We start from the raw sequence: 21,270 nt of genomic DNA, 5'->3' as shown, positions 1-21,270 counted from the left end.
AGTTTGTTCTATCTGGAGTACTTGTCTGTCTTATCCGGTGTCCTGTGTGAATTTAAGTATGCTCTCTCTAATTCTCTCTTTCTCTCTTTCTTTCTCTCGGAGGACCTGAGCCCTAGGACCATTCTCAGGACGACCTGACATGATGACTCCTTGCTGTCCCAGTCACCTGGCCGTGCTGCTGCTCCAGTCCTAACTGTTCTGCTCGGCTATTGGAACCCTGACCTGTTACCGGACCGACGTGCTACCTGCCCAGACCTGCTGTTTAACTCTCTAGAGACGCAGGAGCGATAGAGATACTCTTAATGATCGCTTATGAAAGCCACTGACATTTACTCTGTAGGTGCTGACCCTCGACAACGTACTGTGATTATTTTATTTTGACCATGGCTGGTCATTTATGAACATTTGAACATCTTGGCCATGATCTGTTATAATCTCCACCCGGCACAGCCCAGAAGAGGACTGGACCACCCTAATAGCCTGGTTCCTCTCTAGGTTTCTTCTAGGTTTTGGCCTTTCTAGGATGTTTTTCCTAGCCACTTTCCACCATGCGGCCTCCATAGCAGCAGAACCTCCAGGACCAGGGAGTTGGGTTGCTGCTGTAGGCTCACCAGGTGGAGGTCTTGCCTGGCTATACCCAGGGCCGTGCTGAGGCTCCTCTGGAGGCCTCTCCAGTGGTCCCCCAAGAACTCCTCCGGGGAAAGCCCAGCCATCTGCAGAGTGAGCCCAGCGTCCAGTGCCTGCTGGGTGGGTTTCCACACATGGACCTTCACCCCGGCCCACACGCTGAACTTCCCATCGGAGACGCTGACATTGAGGGAGTAGAGACCAGGTTTCAGGTCTTCATCGGCCCAGATCTTCCCATCCACCAGATCCACAGAGAACCTTGAGAGGCCTCCAGAGGGGCCTGAGCTCGGCCCTGGGTCTCCCCCACCTGGAGACTCCGAGACCAGCTTGTAGTTTAGGATGTCGTGCAGGTCCTGGTCGGAGGCATGGAGCTTGCCTATGACTCGGTTGGAGAAAGTGTCTCCTGTGGTGGTGATGAAGACTTCCAGGGGCATCACAGAAGGAGGGTACTTGCTCTGCTCAGTGACGTTGATCTTTACCACGCAGATGGAGGAGAGAGGAGGGTGTCCGCTGTCTGTCACCTGAGGTAAGGACATGAATAGAAACACACATTATAAAATGTCAGTATCTCCTAGTACTATGTAGGTATAAAGTTATACTCCATTTCGACATCCCAAATAACCAGTGGGCATGTATAGACGTCAGATAAACAGATTACAAGCAGGTAAATATGTTTTGCCTGTAGGGATCCGTTTTATTACAGGAATATTCGTTACCTGTATTTTCAGTAGGTGCTGTGGCTTGATCTTCTTCTTCAGAGGGGCAGAGATGGACAACAGACCTCCCTGGTCTACGTGGAAGCGGCGGTCCTCGTTCCCAGACACGATGAGGAAAGTGAAGGGAGGTCCATTGTGAGGGGTGTCTCTGTCTGTGACCACCAGCTGGAGGATACTGCTACCGATGGCCTCGCTCTCCTGACAAGGAACATACGGTACCGTCGTTAGTTATGTACTCATGGAAACTAGGTCAAGCCTTCCATGACACCTCGTTCCACAAGGGCCTAAAACAAGACAGACCCCTAATGATTTTACTACATTGCAAAAACGTGCTGATCGTGAATCTTATCTTGAAAAATGTCAAAAGTTTCCAGTAAGTGCCAGAAGTTTCCACCTGGAATGAATGTTACAGTGCTTGACTGAGTGCTGGTATGAGCTCGTCTACACCTGTTGTATTCGGCACATGAAAGCAGATGAGCTCACATCAATGTGTTACAATTTGGCAGAACAAGCACAGGTTTCAGGTAGCCTAGCCTTCTAGGTAGCCTAGGGGTTAGAGCGTTGGGCCAGTAACCAAAAGATTGCTGGATCGAATCCCAGAGCTGACAAGGTAAAAATCGGTCGTTCTGCCCCTGAGCAAGGCAGTTAACCCGCTGGGCGCCGAAGATGTGGATGTTGATGTTGATTATGGCAGCCCCCCCCCCCCCCGCACCTCTCTGATTCAGATGGGATGGGTTAAATTTAAATGCGGAAGACACATTTCAGTTGAATGCATTCAGTTATGCAACTGACTAGGTATCCCCCTTTTCTCCTCAGGTCATTCCATTTCAGCTGGGACTGCTGGAACAGGTCACTGAAACAGAGTGCCCTGTTGGCAGAGATGGGTGACGTGATAATTCAATATGGCGTTGTCCGGATGGATGGATGTACATTTGCATCTGACACCGTTGCAGTCTCTGGGATGAGATGTTCCCACGGAAGTCCTGGGCTCACTGATGAGATGTTCCCACGGAAGTCCTGGGCTCACTGACGACAGTAAATGTGAATTCAATTGTCGTATTTGAAATGTTCTAGATTGATATACAGTACAGACCATATATAGATGTCCTAGCCTACCTCTTTCAGGGAATCAATTCAATGCAGTATTAGCCTTGTATTTAGCTCATTAATATGGGGTTATGCATCATAATCTTCAAACTCATAGCCTCTGTCTCTTGCGCAATACGTAAGCGCCTGTGCTCCGCAGGCCTCTCTTTAAAAACCGCTCCTTAGCTCTTGGAGCCGTGCAGGAAAAGCTAGACTAGAATAGCTTGCTGGACATTTATTTTTTTATAGCATTTCTTATACCAATAAACTATTCGAAGAGGTAGGCAAGCACTTTTTTTGCTGAATGTTAAATACACCAGAACCAATAGAAGTGATTGGGGATGGAAAGATTTCCGCATCTAATTCTATCGTTCAAGAATGTCATCAGAATGATGATGATGAGGACAACAAAACGTATTTCATTTAACTGTTGAAAGCGATGGAAGGAATGAAGCAACAATAGAGAGAGAAAGAGGAGGGAGGCTAATAAYATTACAGGAAATATTATGAAAGTTATATATGCGTCAGCCTACTAATTATACACAAATAGGCCCTATTATATTTCAATATTAAAATACAATTCGCTAGCCTATACATGTAACTTTATAGTCCGCATGTGCTGCACCAGAATCACATGTTCTATTCTGCTTTTTCATGGTTTAAACGATGTGCGTAATTCCAGTCCATATAATACAGTATTATACAATACAGTACAGTAATACAGTTCACACTCAAAAAGATTAGCCTACTGGAGCTAGTTTCATTTATTTACCCAWGATAGCATATAGCTAGCTACATCTATGGGTTTTTATGTTCTTCTGTCGTGCTTAATGTGCAGTAGCCTTTATCATATAGGCTATGTTTTGTATTTGGGCTTTTTTGGGCTTGGGCTCATGAAATGTATTTAATATATGTCTCATCAAGGGTCAGGTAGCATCAGGTTGGAATTTTCATGYTGATCAAAGCTCTAATCAAATCAAATCCAGACATATTTATATGCTTTATAGTCTTTTTTTAATGATGACACTTCTGGTTTTGGTCGGAAATACCGGGTTACCCAGGAGAAAAGTGATTTGTTCTCGTGATGGACATTTGTAAAATACCGGGAAAATATTCAACCTTAGTCAGGAGACGCCTTCGGCAAGTCAGCAGACCGTCTTATGATCTGCATGTGTTACTGGGGAAACAACCGGCCAAGCTTTTGAGCAACAAGAGATTTCTATTGCAAGGGAGAAGAGTCAGGAATTATACTCTTTGTGACAAAGGAAAATGGTGCAAGGACATTTGAACACATTTTCCTAACAATATATCAAACTGAAAGACTCATGACATGTTGATATAACTTGAAACATGAGAGAGACAGACACAAGAGAGAGAGAGACAGAGACAAAGAGAGAGAGACAGAGAGACAAGAGACACAGAGAGAGAGAGAGACAGAGAGACAAAGAGAGAGAGAGACAGAGAGACAAAGAGAGAGAGAGACAGAGGAGACAAAGAGAGAGGAGAGACAGAGAGACAAAGAAGAGAGAGAGACAGAGAGACAAGAGAGAGAGGAGACAGAGAGACAAAGAGAGAGAGAGACAGAGAGACAAAGAGAGAGAGAGAGACAGAGAGACAAAGAGAGAGAGAGACAGAGAGACAAAGAGAGAGAGAGACAGAGGAGACAAGAGAGAGAGAGACAGAGAGACAAAGAGAGAGAGAGGACAGAGAGGACAAGAGAGAGAGAGACAGAGAGACAGAGAGAGAGAGACAGGACACAGAGAGAGAGAACAGAGACAGAGAGAGAGAGACAGAGAGACAAAAGGAGAAGAGAGACAGGAAGACAAAGAGAGAGAGAGACAGAGAGAGAACAGAGAGACAGAGAGACAAAGAGAGAGAGAGACAGAGACAAAGAGAGAGAGAACAAGAGGAGAGAAAGAGAGAGAGACAAGAGAGACAAAGAGAGAGAGAGAAGAGACAAAGAGAGACTAAAGAGACAGAAGAGACAGAGAGACAAAGAGACAGCCAGAGACAGAGAGCAAAGAAGAGGACAGAGAGACCAGAAAGAGAGAGAGACAGAGAGACAAAGAGAGAGAGAGACAGAGAGACAAAGAGAGAGGAGAGGACAGAGAGACAAAGAGACAGAGAGACATAAGAGACAAGAAAGAGCAGAGGATCAAAGAGGATCAGGAGACAAGAGACAAAGAGACAAAGAGACAAGAAGGACAAAGAGACAAAGAGGGACAAAGAGACAAACAGACAAAGAGACAAAGGACAAAGAGACAAGAGACAAAGAGACAGACAGAGACCAGCGACACAGCAGACACAGACAGACACGACAGACACAGACAGACACAGACAGACACAGACAAGACACAGACAGACACAGACAGACCACAGGACAGACACAGACAGACACAGAACAGACACAGACAGACACGAGACAGACACAGGAACAGACACAGACAGACACAGACAGACACAGACAGACACAGACAGACACAGACAGACCACAGACAGACACAGACAGACACAGACACAGACAGACACAGACACAGACAGACACAGACAGACACAGAACAGACACAGACGACAGACGACACAGACAGACACAGACAGACAGACAACAGACAGACAGACGACAGACAGAACAGACACAGACAGACAGACACAGACAGACAGACAGACACAGACAGACAGACAGACACAGACAGACAGACAGACACAGAACCACAGACAGACAGGACAGACAGACAGACAGACAGACAGACAGAGACAGACAAGACAGACAGACAGACAGACAGACAGACACAGACAGACAGACAGACAGACAGACAGACAGACAGACAGACAGACAGACAGACAGACAGACAGACAGACAGACAGACAGACAGACACAGAGAGAGAGCAGGAGGGAGAGAGTCCTTCGGCTGTGAAGTACTCCTACCCTCTGGACTGAGATAACTGATTAGCCATAGCCCATTGTCTATTCCTGGTTGGTGAAGCTCTTATAGTTTCACGGTTGTGAAAGCAGATGTGGAGGAAGTAGCCCTCTCATATTTTCTCTTTCAATTGATAAGACCATCTCATCCTCAAAGTCTTGTGAAATATATATGTATTTGCCTGAGTTGAGTACAGAAGTTAATTTATATTGACCTGTGGAGTCTCAATAACTGTATTGTATCTGCTAATGACCTCATTTATTTAGTCAAGTAATAAAACCTTGAATTCATTATTTGTGAATTGAGTTCATTGGGTTCTTGAGGTTCAGACTTGACGAGGTTCCAGAACTTGACGAGGTTCCAGAACTTGACCGAGGTTCCAGAATGAAATAGTAATTGACTGTTGATTAAGACTATTGTTGATATAGAATGGTATAACAGTTAATGATAACTCCTGATAGAGTTCATTTCAAGGGTCTGTCTATGTCAAAACCCTTAATTGTGCCCTTTTAGATTCATTTGGATAGGATAACCAAATTAAATAAACTAGATACGTTAATTATTCAAGTAATTCATCAATAAATTATCTTGAATATGAATTAGCCAAAGTCACAGCACACGCCTGTATTGGTTCTTCAGCTCTCGATCATTCCACTCCTGGTGTATAGAGGCAGCTGAGGATAGCCAGCTGTTTAGGGTGCTGATTGTGAGAGGAGAGTGAGGGAAACATGTGTGTGTGCGTGTGCACGTGTGTGTGTGTGTGTGTGTGTGTGTGTGTGTGTGTGTGTGTGTGTGTGTGTGTGTGTGTGTGGTGTGTGTGTGTGTGTGTGTGTGTGTGTGCTGTTAGTTGTGTAAGGCCTGTGTTGGTACCTGAAGGACCAGGTTGTGTTTAATCTGGGAGAAGACAGGTGGGTTGTCGTTGACATCGGACACGGTCAAGGTCACTTGGACCGCCGTAGACAGAGGAGGGTCTCCCTCATCAGCTGCTTGGACCGTCAGAGAGTAGTGCGTGATCTGGGACAGGAAGAGAGACCAGTTACATACAGGATATCAGTGTTCTACTACTTCCTTGACTTCTTTCTCTTAGCTCCTAGGAGAGCAAAGGGCTTCACCAGTGCATCTCCAGGGAAACCTGTTCTGAGCAGTTTTTCAACTTTATTCCAGGTGATTCCTTCCCCATATAAAAGCCCAAACTCCCCCCCCCCCTCCTCACCTCCTCTCTGTCCAGCGTGGCCCTGACTATGATCTCTCCACTGCGAGGGTCGATGCCGAACTGCCCCTGAGGGTCTCCACTGGAGATGGAGTAGTGGACGAGGTTGTTCAACGGCCCATCCAGGTCGATGGCTGTCACCTTGGAGTGGGGGAAGGAGGGGAAAGGGGGAGAAGCAGCAGAAGCGGGAGAGAGAAGAGATAAGAGATAAGGGAAGAGGAAGAGATAAGGGCGGAGTGAAGAGATAAGAGATAAGGGCGGAGTGAAGAGATAAGAGATAAGGGGGTGAGAAGAGGGAAGAGATAAGAGGGAGTTGAGAAGAGGGAACAGTAAGCCTCATTGAACTGAGCTGCTTGGCTCTTATTGACACCAAATTAAATGACAGTCTTATTATTATTAGCTCAACCAAACTGCCATTTTCTCTAAGTACTTAGATGTGTGTCTGTCCAAATGCCAAATTCAAAACAACTTGATTAGTCCCCTCAGGGAAATGACTTGTCATTGAACACATTGAATGGTGTATTACAATAACTGGTTTCTAAAGTCACAGTTGACAGTTGACAGTTGACGGTTGAGAGTGAAAACTACCTGCATCACCACATCGCCAGGCGACAGGTCCTCTGAGATGTCAGCTCTGTAGTCTCCCTGTCCGAACACGGGCGTGTTGTCATTGACATCTGTGAYGTTGATAATCACCATGGTGATGTCGCTCAGAGTCGACTTGCCTCTCGTCCCCTCCAATGACAGGTAGTATTCAYGACACAGCTCAAAGTCTAAAGAACCATTCACAGCCAGAACACCTTAAAAACACACAACACAAACTGTATTAATTTAACTGACCGCTGTGTTAACTTGGTCTTGTACACACTAACRCAGTCCTGGGTTGACAGATGTGGGTTTTGAGTATATGTTCTCAGCCTTCATTAAAAAATAGGAAAAATTACAGCATTTTCCAAAGATGACCACAGCAACAACATATTCAACACCATGTTGCGGTGCTCTTTTATTAAAAACAGAACACTGATGTGTTTTTGTCAGCGCTATCTGATTGTCTTTGTTCTGTTTCCCAAAAACATTAAAAAAATTTTTTTTTTGCCAAGGGTCAAAAGTGGGGTTCTACCTGTTAATAGTACCAGATGTAGAGAAATGGGGATTGTAAAATATACACATGTTCCAGCCCAATTTAACTACAGTACCAGGATGTAGAGAAATGGGATTGTAAAATATACATCTGTTTCCAGCCAATTTAACTACAGTATCAGGATGTAGAGAAATGGGGATTGTAAAATATACATTCTGTTCCAGCCAATTTAACTACAGTACCAGGATTAGAGAAATGGGATTGTAAATATACATCTGTTTTCCAGCCCAATTTAACTACAGTACCAGGATGTAGAGAAATGGGGATTGTAAAATATACATTCCTTCCAGCCCAATTTAACTACAGTACCAGGATTAGAGAAATGGGGATTGTAAATATACATCTGTTCCAGCCCAATTTAACTACCGTACCAGGATGTAGAGAAATGGGGATTGTAAAATATACATCGGTTCCAGCCAATTTAACTGACAGTGACCAGGATGGAGAGAAATGGGATTGTAAAATATACACTGTTCCAGCCCAATTTAACTACAGTACCAGGATGTAGAGATAAGGACATGTCTTGAGCAGATTGGAGTTGTCCTTTCTATCTTGTTCCAAGGACAGCTCTGCTCAAGATCAGAAATATATTTTATTGTTAAGTTTAGGTACAAGGAGTCCGTAGCAGGAAGGTGTTTGCCGTAATATTGGGTATGGATTGTGATTTTAGAAATATTCTACATCTGGCTTGTCTCACGTTATCTGAACATCCCTTACTGTAGCTATGGTTAGAAAAGCCACAGAGTGCAGCAGTACAGTACATTGGATTACGCACCACAGTCATCTATTGGTGTTCTGTACCCTGGTGGAACCTGTCACTGCTCTCGTATTCAGCCGACAGGCTGATGTAAGACTGATATGAAACAGACTTGGAAACAACACCAGAGAATTTTCTGCCGTTAATTATTGTCATTTCATTGTTGTCTCTGTCAAACTCCCTCCTACCCCCCCCCCCTCTCTCTCTTCTTCTCTCACTCTTTCCCTCTCCATTCTCTCACCCCCTCACTCTTCTCTCTCATACTCCCTCCCACCCCCTCTCACATTTCTCTCTCTCTTCTCTCATCCCCTCTCTCTGTCTCCCTCTCTCCTTCTCATCCCTCTCTCTCTGTCTCCCCTCTCTCCTTCTCATCCCCCTCTCTTTCTCTCTCACTTCCTCCATCTCTCTATCTCTCAGCTGCAGAAACAGACACCTGTAAATGGGGGAGAGAGAGCGTTCCTGGATTCCTGGGCCATCTGCCAGTCTAGTTTACACACTTCATTAATATAAGACAAGATAACAACATAACAAGAGTCATAACCGCCACCTGCATTCCTTTAAAATACCCACCAGGTTTCAACATGTGCAATAATATCACACAGGTACAATCTCTGTTTGTTGAGGTAGTTGAAGACTTCTAGACCCTCACCTTGTCTGTTTGTTGAGGTAGTTAATGTTAGGAAAAGGGTTAAGGATAAAACTAACATGCAACAAAAATGTACTTTGACACCAATTTGACAAGTGATTTGAATTAATATCCAAAAATAGCTTCTCCTTTTCAGTTTATGAGAGTCATTGAGAATAATGGAATTGGAATTTCAGTTACTTCCTGAATTGTTTGATTTCAACCCTGAACTCATGTTGGAACTGAGCTAGTAAATATGCAATTGGAAGTGGCACCTGCTTTTCTCTGATGTTCCAATGAGAAAGAGAAAAATAACTGAAGTTAGACAAACTAAAGAAAACAACCCAATGTACTGCTTAAACTGCGTTATACCCAATGTACTGCGTTATACTGCAGGGCTCTGCCTCTAACAAAGACAACAAGGAATACACACATTTAAACTCATTCAGTCCTCTAAACTTCTCTTTCATGTGACTAGCCGAGACCAAAGAACAATAACATTAAGCTTCCACGTCTGACTCATTGATACAACATATAATACATAACTTAAAGCTTCCACGTCTGTCCATTGAACAACATATAATACATAACATTAAGCTTCCAAGTCTGACTCCATTGATACAACATATAATACAAACATTTAAGCTTCAAGTCGATCCATTTGCTTAAAACATATTATACATAACTAAAAAAACGACTTCCTGACTTTGACACAATGGTAACAAAACAGCTGTGTGGTGGGATGATTACTCCTGGGATGGAACTACACACGAGTGGATTAAGTTGCTGACAAGCCCGGCTATTGAATGGTTTAACAACTAATACAGACATTGGTTTGGCTCAATCCAAACAACCTCTATGAGACTCCTGCCCTGCTACGGTTTATCAAAGAAGGGAGGATTTGTAATGAAGGAACACCAAGAGAAATCAGGGAGAAAAGAAACTCCCTGCGTTTGTGGTGGTGTCACAAAGTACAGTATATAAGACCAGGCAGTATAATACAGTACTGACTAATGTATACTTATCCAGAGTGGCTGATTGCTGTACAGCTTACACTACCGGTCAAATGTTTTAGAACACCTACTCATTCAAGGGTTTTTCTTAATTTTTTCTACAATTTTCTACATTGTAGAACTATTAAATAACACATACGGAATCATGTAGTAACCAAAAAAGTGTTAAAAAAATCAAAATCTATTGAATTTTATTTTTAATTACAGCTTTGCACACTCTTGGCATTCTCTCAACCAGYTTCACCTGGAATGCTTTTCCAACAGTTTTGAAGGAGTTCCCACATATGCTGAGCACTTGTTGGCTGCTTTTCCTTCACTCTGCGGTCCGACTCATTTCAAACCATCTCAATTTGGTTGAGTTCAGGGGATTGTGGAGGCCAAGTCATCTGATGCAGCACTCCATCACTCTCCTTATTGGTCAAATAGCCCTTACACAGCCTGGAGGTGTGTTGGGTCATTGACCTGTTGAAAAAGAAATGATAGTCCCACTAAGCCCAAATCAGTTGGGATGGCGTATCGCTGCAGAATGCTGTGGTAGCCATGCTGGTTAAGTGTGCCTTGAATTCTAAATAAATCACACAGTGTCAATAGCAAATCACCCCCACACCATAACACCTCTTCCTCCATGCKTCATGGTGGGAAATACACATGCAGGGATAATCCGTTCACCCACACCGTGTCTCACAAAGACACACCGATTGAAACCAAAAATCTCCAATTTGGACTCCAGACCAAAGGACAAATTTCCACCGGTCTAATGTCCATTGCTCGTGTTTCTTGGCCCAAGCAAGTCTCTTCTTATTATTGCGTGTGTCCTTTAGTTTAGTCCGTTTCTTTGCCAAGCAATTCGACCATGAAGGCCTGAGTGTCACACAGTCTCCTCTGAAACATTGATGTTGAGATGTGTCTGTTACTTTAGAACTCTGTGAAGCATCTATTTGGCCCACAGGACTGTGCAATTTCTGAGGCTAACCTGACCACCAAGTGTAACTCTGGAATAAACCTCTTGACTTCACCTCTGCGACGCAGAAAGGGTTGAAAGCTGGGCTGTGTCCTCCAACTCGCCTGTAGCCCACAGTCCTCAGAGAGCAGGTTTATATAGATCTTGATTGAGACATGCCTTTTGCGATGCATAATAGACACATTGAGAGAAAACATTCAAAGTTCTTGAAATGTTCCATATTGACTGACCTTCATGTCTTAAAGTAATAATGGACTGTTGGTTCTTTTTGCTTATTTGAGCTGTTCTTGCCATAATATGGACTTGGTCTTTTACCAAATAGGGTTATCTTCTGTATACCACCCCTACCTTGTCACAACACAATTGATTGGCTCAAACGCATTAAGAAGGAAAGAAATTCCACAAATTWACTGTTAAGAAGGCACACCTGTTAATTGAAATGCATTCCAGGTGACTGCCTCATGAAGCTGGTTGAGAGAATGCCAAGCGTGTGCAAGGTTGTCATCAAGGCAAAGGATTGCTACTTTGAAGAATCTCAATATATAAAATATATTTGGATTTGTTTAACACTTTTTTGGTTACTACATGTTTCCATTTGTGTCATTTCATAGTTGTGATGTCTTCACTATTATTCTACAATGGAGGAAATAGTAAAAAATAAAGAAAAACCCTGGAATGAGTCGATGTTCTAAAACTTTTGACCGGTACTGTATATCAACAGGACCTTTACAAAATCTATCAAAAGTGCACCAGCAGTGACAATGTACATTCAATCATTTCTCTGCCTCGCTGTGCAATACTGCTCTGATGTCTGACTTCTGAGTGTCAAATAGAAAGCAGACCTTCTAACTCTGCCAAAACATTAAAGAAATGGCACTATATTGCAGTCAGCAACATAACCAGGTGAATAGGTATTTGCTGTACCCTTTAGTTTTCCATCAACCTTATAAGTGGGCTTCTCTGCCTTCTGCCACTTTTTTCTTGCTGATGTGGTATTCAAAATGATTGTGCTTCATAAATATATTAATTTGCCCAAATAAACTCAAATAAACTTTATGGAACATTATGGAATCTTATGGAATCTTATGGAACATTATGGAATCTTACAGAACCTTAATAACCCATGGAACTCCTGGAAGTGACGGAACAGAACCTTACCAGTTGCTGGGTGCAGGTAGAACCTTCCCCCCTCGTTGCCAGAGACGATGGAGTAGATGATGGATTCCGTCTCGGTCCCGTCTCTAGTGAGGGCAGAGACGCTGATGACCTCTGACCCTACCAGGGTGGATTCTGGGATCTGGGCGAAGTACTCCTGGCTTAAGAATACCGGCTTGTAGTCGCTCAGGTCGACAACATGCACCGTAACTGTGGCAATGGAGTACAGTTGTCGGGGAAGCCCCCTGTCGGTGGCTTTAACCTTGAGTTCAAAGGTCGACCGGGTGTTTTCGGCCAGCGACCTCTCCAGGCGCAGGATACCGGAGAACTCTTCTAATGAGAAGTGGACGCTGTTGTCCTCGAGTAGAGAATACTTCACCTCAGAGTTTATACCTGCAGAAGGAGAGTAGAGAATACTTCACCTCAGAGTTTATACCTGCAGAAGGAGAGGAGAGAATAGGAGTCCGTCTGGTTGTTCTGAGCAGAGACTATTTCATATAGAGACAGGACACTATCTAGCTACTATTATCTCTATGGTATTTCACCTCAGAGTTCATATCTGCCGGAGGAGAAAATAGGAATTGTCAGTCTGGTTGGTTTAGCACCATGAGTTCAGGTTTCTTCCAAAGTATGCTAATCCCACCAGTAGGTAGTAACTTAATATACGAGTTAACGGCCTTATCAAAGCTTTATCAAAACAATATGCAAGGTGCAATTGCAATAACAGTCATAATAAGTAAGTACTGCTTACTAGCAGATGTTATTATTCAGTGTCCCTCAGCTATGGCAGGCAAAATACATATTTGGCTGCAAGAGGAGCCATTGCTCCTTCGCCCTATGAGTATTTTTAAGTTTTCCTCGCTGAGTTTAATAAGTTCAAATTTGGAAGAAATGTAGTCTCATTTCTGTGAATAATGAATCTCTTGGTGAGAATATTTACACAGTAAACTCTCTCTCTCTCTCTCTCTCTCTCTCTCTCTCTCTCTCTCTCTCTCTCTCTCTCTCTCTCTCGCTCTCTCTCTCTCCTCTCTCTCTCTCTCTCTCTCTCTCTCTCTCTCTCTCTCTCTCTCTCTCTCTCTCTCTCTCTCTTCTCTCATCTCTCTCTCTCTCTCTCTCTCTCTCTCTCTCGTCTCTCTCTCTCTCTCTCTCTCTCCTCTCTCTCTCTCCTTCTCTCTCTCTCTCTCTCTCTCTCTCTCTCTCTCTCTCTCTCTCCTCTCTCTCTCTCTCTCTCTCTCTCTCTCTCTCTCTCTCTCTCTCTCTCTCTCTCTCTCTCTCTCTCCCTCCAAGGCTTTATGGCATTGTGTTAAGCATGCCCAAAGCAAGTGAGGTAGGAATATACAAAAAGTCAAAATAAACAATAAATAATGCAACAGTAAACATTACACATACAGAAGTTGATTCAAAACAAATAAAGACATTACAAATGTCATATATATATGCAGTCGTATGTAACAATTACAAATGGTTAAAAGCACACAAGTTAAAATAAATAAACATAAAAATATCGGTTGTATTTTAGCAGTGTGTTTGTTCTCTCACGTCGTTGCCCTTTTCTTGTAGGCAACAGTCACAAATCTGCTGCTGTGCATGCACCACGATGGAATTTTCACCCAGTAGATATGGAGTTTATCAAAATTGGATTGTTTTCGAATTCTTGTGTGATTGTGGTAATCGGAGGAATATGTCTCTCTAATATGGTTCATACAGTGGCAGAGAAGGTTAGGAAGTGCAGCTCCAGTTCCACCTCATTTTTGTGGGCAGTGTGGCACATAGCCTGGTCTTCTCTTGAAGCCATGTTGCCTACGGCGCCTTCTTCAATAGCCAAGGCTGATGCTCACTGAGTCTGTACATAGTCAAAGCTTCCTAAGTTTGGGCAGTCAACATGTCAGTATTCTGCCACTGTGTACTCGTCTGTTTAGCGGCCAAATACATTCTAGTTTGCTCTTGTTTTTTTTTAATTCTTTCCAATGTGTTCAAGTAATTAATCTTTTTGTTTTTCATGATTTGGGGGTCTAATTGTGCGTTGATCTGGGGCTCTGTGGGTGTGTTTGTCGTTTTGAAACAGGAGCCCTTAGACCTCTCCTCCCTCAATATATATATATAGTCCCACAGTTACAGTGCATGTCAGAGCAAAAACCAAGCCATGAGGTCAAAGAGAATCATTGAGCTCTTGAGTCGAAAGATCTGAAGGGTACCAAAACATTCTCAGCATTGAAGTCCCAAAAACAGTGGCCTCCATCATTCTTAAATAGAAGAATGTTGAACCACCCAGACAATCCCAGAGAAGAAATTAGTAAGGCTCTGAATCTTATATACTGTATATGTGATTTTCCAGTTTCTAAAAAAATTTTTTTTTCTTTGTCATTATGGTATTGCTATGTCATAGTTGGGTATTGTTGATGCATACAGGTGCATCAAAGTGGGACCGAGAACTGAAAACAGCTTCTATCTCAAGCCCATACAGACTGCTAAATCAGCCACTTTATATTAAAAGATGAACTAATCACTAGCCACTTTATTATAATGCTTAACATACCATACATTACTCATCTCATGTATATATACTGTACGCTATACCATCTACTGCATCTTGATGTAATGTATCACCTAGCCACTTTAAACAATGCCACTTTATATAATGTTCATACCCCACAATTACTCATCTCATATGTATATACTGTACTCTATACCATCTACTGCATCTTGCCTATGCCGTTCGGGCATCACTCATTCATATATTTTTCTGTACATATTCGTATTCATTCCTTTACATGTGTGTGTATAAGGTAGTTCTTGTGAAATTGTTAGGTTATATTACTTGTTGGTTATTACTGCATGGTCGGAACTAGAAGCACAAGCATTTCGCTACACTCGCATTAACATCTGCTAACCATGTGTATGTGCCAAATACATTTGATTTGATTTGATTTGATGAGAAGAGCAAAAAAAAACAAAAAAAATGATTTCCCTAACTCAGTAGATATTGAAGGGTTCTCCAGGTTTATCCATCCCTGATYCCAGGTCTGGTAACTTAAACGTCTGAAGGTGAACGATGAGGTACGGTATGGCGGAAGTTTATGCAAGAGGGCTTTTTTAGACAAAAAAAAAGAGTGCAATGCATCGCTCTACAAGACTTCAGAGAGGGCCAGTTTCTGATACAGAATGCATGCGATGTGTCCTGAGCCTGATACCCATAACAAAGCGGAGTGCACTGTGGTAAACTACATCCAATGACTTCAGTGTATTGGCTGCTGCATTCATATAGACAATATTGCCATTGTCTAAAGCCATCAGAAATGTTGACTGAATTATTTGTTTTCTGCTATTTAACAAAAGACAGGACCTGTTCTTATAGAATAAGACTATTTGAATTCTTAATTTCTTAATCAACTTATCAACATCTTTTTTTGAAAGATAGCTTTTCGTCAATCCAGATGCCTACATCTTTAAAGGGCACCATCCAAATTAAATATGCATAAATTAGTGATGCGCTTGTTGACTCATAACCTGCAGYCCCGTTGGTTATATCCACAGAGAGGGCGGGGTTTAGGGCCATGAAATATTATACAGTCTCTATGTTATGACCTGGGGACGTATATAGGAGTAGAGCCTCTGCTACATAAAGGGGATATTTAGATTCTACCATAGAAATATAATTACTAGATCAGACAAAGCCCCTCAAACCATACCTCAGAATGCAAATGTCCATTCTAGTCATTCTGATTCTATAGATTTTAGCACATGAAATATAATAACTAGATCARCAAAGCCCCTTCAGACTCTCCCTCAGAATGTTTACACTTTTCATTTTATATCAATAATATAACTTACCAGTGTCAGGGTCTTTGGCGTAGATGACAGCGATGGGTGTCCTGACGGTGGTGTTGTCGAACACGGTGACTTCATAGTGGTTGTTGGAGAACTTGGGAGGGTTGTCATTCACATCCTGGATCATGAGTAAGATGTCTGCCTGGCAGGAGCGACCTCCGCCGTCCGTGGCTTTAACTAYTAGATCATACTCCATCACCTTCTCCCGGTCCAACTGGGCCAGGGTGAACAACTCCCCTGTCACAGATAAGAAGAACAGATAATTAGATGAACATATTATAGATAACTTATTCCCTCTAAGTCCATCTCCTAGTGGAGCAGAGGGCCACACATACAATATATAGATGGATAGATATAGTCTAAGTATAGATTAAAACTGACTGTTGGTGATGGGAAAAATSACTGAGATGTACAGTACCAGTCAAAAGTTAGGACACGCATACTTATTCAAGGGTTTTTCTTTATTTCTACTATGTTCTACATTGTAGAATAATAGTGAAGACATCAAAACTATGAAATAACACATATGGAATCATGTAGTAACCAAAAAAGTGTTAAACAAATCTAAATATATTTTCTATTGAAGATTCTTCAAAGTTCATTAGAGTTAACTGCACCTCCGATTGCAGCACAAATAAATGCTTCACAGAAGACTCCAACAACAGACATGTCAACATCAACTGTTCAGAGGAGACCTGTGAATCTGCCTTCGTGGTCGAATTGCTGCAATGAAACCACTACTAAAGGACACCAATAATAAGAAGAGACTGCTTGGGCCAAGAAACAGAGAATGGAATTAGACTGGTGGAAATCTGTCCTTTAGTCTGATGAGTCCAAATTTGAGATTTGTGTTCCAACCGCCGTGTCTTTGTGAGATGCAGAGTAGGTGAACGGATGATCTCCGCATGTGTGGTTCCCACCGTGAAGCATGGAGGAGGAGGGTGGATGGTGTGGAGGTGCTTTGCTGGTGACACTGTGTGTGATTTATTTGGAATTCAAGGCACACTTAACCAGCATGGCTACCACAGCCTTCTGCAGCGATAAGCCATCCCATCGTGTTTCTTAGTGGAAACTATCATTTATTTTTTCAACAGGACAATGACCCAACACACCTCCAGGCTGTGTAAGGCTATTTGACCAAGAAGGAGAGTGATGGAGTGCTGCGTCAGATGACCTGGCCTCTACAATCACCAACCTCAACCCAATTGAGATGGTTTGGGATGAGTCAGACCGCAGAGTGAAGAAAAAGGAGCTCACAAGTGCTCAGCATATGTGTGACCTCCTTCAAGACTGTTCGAAAAGGATTCCAGGTGAAGCTGGATGAGAGAATGCCAAGAGTGTGCAAAGCTGTCATCAAGGCAAAGCATGGCTACTTTGAAGAATCTAAAATCTAAAATAGATTTTGATTTGTTAACACTTTTTTTGGTTACTACATGATTCCATATGTGTTTTTCCATAGTTGATGTCTTCACTATTATTCTACAATGTAGAACAGTAAGAACAGAAATTAAGTGAATGATGAATGAGTAGGTGTATCAAACTTTTGACTGGTATCTAATACAATAGGTCGGGAAAAAAACTGAATGTAACATGTATATCAAAATGGTGGAGAAAACATGAGATGTTATCAAAATGGTGGGAAACACTGAGATTGTATATCAAAATGTTGGGGAAAAACACTGAGATGTATATCAAAATGTGGGGGAAAACACTGAGATGTATATCAAAATCGGTGGAGAAAAACACTGAATGTATATTCAAAATGTGGGAAAAACACTGAGATGTATATCAAAATGATAGAGGGAAAAACACTGAGATGTATATTAAAATGGTGGGAAAAACACTGAGATGTATATCAAAATGGTGGAAAAACACTGAGATGTATATCAAAATGGTGGGGAAACACTGAGATGTATATCAAAATGGTGGAGAAAACACTGAGATGTATATCAAAATGTTGAGGGAAAAACACTGAGATGTATATCAAAATGGTGGGGAAAAACACTGAGATGTATATCAAAAGTGGGGAAAACACTGAGATGTATACAAAATGGTGGGGAAAACACTGAGATGTTATATCAAAATGGTGGGAAAAACACGAGATGTATATCCAAAAATGATGGGGGAAAACACTGAGATGTATATCAAAATGGTGGGGAAAAACACTGAGATGTATATCAAAATGGTGGGGGAAAACACTGAGATGTATATCAAAATGGTGGGGAAAAACACAGATGTATATCAAAATGGTGGGGAAAAACACTGAGATGTATATCAAAATGGTGGGGAAAAGGGCCAGACAGTAGGCCTATACATTCTTTAAAAACATTTGACAAAATATTTGCTGAAATCTAATCAAGAACAAAACCGTGAGAAGTACATATAAATCACAAAATGTTTACATTTCTGGTAGTCATTCACCGTGCTACCAGTGTCATAACATTACTTTGGATTGAAGGCCATATCAAAGCTTCTCCTAGCATATATGTAATGTGATAGCACACATTCTTAATATTATGTGCTCTGTTTGACTTACAATAATGAAGAGAGATTGATGATAGACTAGTGCTATGACAAACAGGAAGTACGGTTGACGAGAAGCCAAAGCACCAAATATATAAAAAACACCAAACCTTTGTGTTGGTCTGACGGTACACTATCTTGTCTTCTTGAAGACCTCAGCTTAAGTATTTTGTAAGAATGGAGATGCAATCTCTCAACTCAAACAAAAACAGATTTCAATTAGGGCCTCTTTTTGCTTAGACCCCAAATAAAAGATGTCTCTAACCTGTCTTTTGATCAAGATGGAACTTGTCTGCATTGGGGCCGTGRAGGGTGTAGGACACTTGTCCATTGGTGCCGATGTCTGGGTCCRACGCTGAAACCTTCACGATGAACATGCGTGACGGGGAATTCTCCACGACAACCTCTGTGTACAGYAACTGAAACATTGATAGTTAGCTACATCTTAGGTCAAATTGCAGTTGTTGACATAGGCATTTAATTCATGCTTAGGTAGGCTACCGCTGATGGATGTGTTATGAGAGTGCCTTCGGAAAGTATTCAGACCCCTTGACTTTTTCCACATTTAGTTACGGTAAAGCCTTATTCTAAAATTGATTACATCGTTTTTTCCCCTCATCAATCAACACACAATACCCCATAATGTCAAAGCAAAAACAGGTTTTTAGACATTTTTGCAAATGTATTTCTAAAAAAAGAAAAATACGGAAATATCACATTTACATAAGTATTTAGACCCTTTACTCAGTAAAGCGATTACAGCCTCGAGTCTTCTTGGGTATGACGCTACAAGCTTGGCATAYGTGTATTTGGGGAGTTTCTCCCATTCTTTGGTTTTCATCAAGAATCTCTCTTTACTTTGCTTTGTTCATCTTTGCCTCAATCCTGACTAGTCTCCCAGTCCCTGCCGCTGAAAAAAACTGAAAAAAAACCCATCAGCATGATGCTGCCACCACCATGCTTCACCGTAGGGATGGTCTCAGGTTTCCTCGAGACATGAAGCTTGGCATTCAGTCCAAAGATTCAATCTTCGCAAACTCCAAGTGGGCTGTCATGTGCCTTTTAATGAAGAGTGGCCATAAAGGCCTGTTTGGTGGAGTGCTGCAGAGATGGTTGTCCTTCTGGAAGTTCTCCCATCTCCACAGATGAACTCTAGAGCTCTGTCAGAGTGACATCGGGTTCTTGGTCCCTGACCAAGGCCCTTCTCCACCGATTGCTCAGTTTGGCCGGGCGGCCGCTCTAGGAAGAGTCTTGTGGTTCCAAACTTCTTCTATTTAAGAATGATGGAGGCCACGGTTCTTAGGGACCTTCAATGCTGTAGACATTTTTTGGTACTCTTCCCCAGATCTGTGCCTCGACACAATCCTGCCTCGGAGCTCTACGGGCAATTCCTTCCACTTTATGGCTTGGTTTTCGCTCTGACATGCACTGTCATGTTGGACCTTTTATAGACAGTGTGTGCCTTTCTAAATCATGTCAATCAATTGAATTTACCACAGGTGGACTCCAATCAAGTTAGAAAAACTTCAAGGATGATCATTGAAAATAGGATGCACCTGAGCTCATTTTCGAGTCTCATACCAAAGGGTGTGAATACTTATGTAAATAAGGTATTTATTATAACCTGTTTTCACTTAATCATTATGTTGTATTGTGTGTAGATGCTGAAGATAATTTTTTAATTTAATCCATTTAAAATAAGGCTGTAACGTAACATATTTGGAAAAAGAAAAAGTCTGAAAAGTCTCAAAGGAACTGTATGTATGAACTGTTATAAAGTCCTATGTCGGTAAACGTGTTTAAGATGTTGCATAAGACGTGTAGTATATCATCTACAGGAATCTAAATATATACTGTCGTGTCATGGCTGACTGACGTACCTGCACACACAGAGGACTGTTATCGTTGATGCTAGGACATGGACCTCTACAGTGGCATGGGCCTCGAATCTCCCGTCTGTAACGGTATCTCAGGGAGTACTTATCTTTAGCTTCACGGTCAAGAGACTCTTTGAGACCAGCCCCCACCTCCCCTCCTTAGAATGGAGAACTGGCCCAATGGTCTCCCGTCTAAGGAAAAACCATTTGATGTAAACATTGCGACTGTCCAAATCAACTATCCTATCTAGTTTCAACAAGCTTTGCTCGTAACATGGAGGTGACCTACAACAGAGTTGGTAGCTCAATCCCAAAGCCACCCCCAACAATTTCTATCTCTGTTCCCCAATGTGAACCATTTACCCACACTTGAAATGATGGAACAGCAACCCTAAAGGATAATATGATGGTTGCCTTTTGATCAAGTAAAAACCTATTCTAATGGAACTTGTTCAGAGTGTTAGATATATTGCCCCCTCTGCCGTTCTAATAGCGCCCACAGGTTAATAAGAGACATATAGCCCTCTGTTAATAAAAAATAAAAGCCCATATACTAAGACAAACCCAACTCGCCTCCCCCTCAAGGGTGAGCACAGGGACATAAAAAGATAAGAAGCCAAATTATTAGTAAGTTACATAACCATGAGTTAAAGGCCTGCCGTTAAAATATTAAGCCCCAGCCGAACAGTCCTAGTAGATAATATAGCCCCTCCCTGTGAATAAATAACCCATGACCCCCATTTACATCGAACTGGGGCTACGTTATAGTAATGACTATCAAGCGTGAAGTTTTATGAATAGTCAATTCACAGATTTCATTAGTTAGATAA

General features: G+C 42.1%; 1 protein-coding gene across 1 annotated transcript in view; it reads right to left on the bottom strand.

Annotated features, from left to right (window-relative positions):
* LOC112069170 (protocadherin Fat 2-like) overlaps positions 1–21,270 on the bottom strand; it is a 90,312-nt gene that overhangs the window by 15,186 nt on the left and 53,856 nt on the right. The window contains 12 exon segments of the mRNA XM_070438439.1: positions 548–1,148; positions 1,344–1,541; positions 6,221–6,364; positions 6,564–6,701; positions 7,149–7,360; positions 12,216–12,605; positions 16,044–16,277; positions 18,829–18,982; positions 20,444–20,475; positions 20,478–20,530; positions 20,532–20,600; positions 20,602–20,632. Coding sequence (XP_070294540.1) covers positions 548–1,148; positions 1,344–1,541; positions 6,221–6,364; positions 6,564–6,701; positions 7,149–7,360; positions 12,216–12,605; positions 16,044–16,277; positions 18,829–18,982; positions 20,444–20,475; positions 20,478–20,530; positions 20,532–20,600; positions 20,602–20,632 — 2,256 coding nt within the window.

Source organism: Salvelinus sp. IW2-2015, unplaced genomic scaffold (assembly GCF_002910315.2).
Source record: "Salvelinus sp. IW2-2015 unplaced genomic scaffold, ASM291031v2 Un_scaffold923, whole genome shotgun sequence".
Taxonomy (NCBI): Eukaryota; Metazoa; Chordata; class Actinopteri; order Salmoniformes; family Salmonidae; genus Salvelinus; species Salvelinus sp. IW2-2015.
The sequence above is the reverse complement of the archived record's forward strand: the minus strand, read 5'-3'. Positions and strand labels throughout refer to the sequence as shown.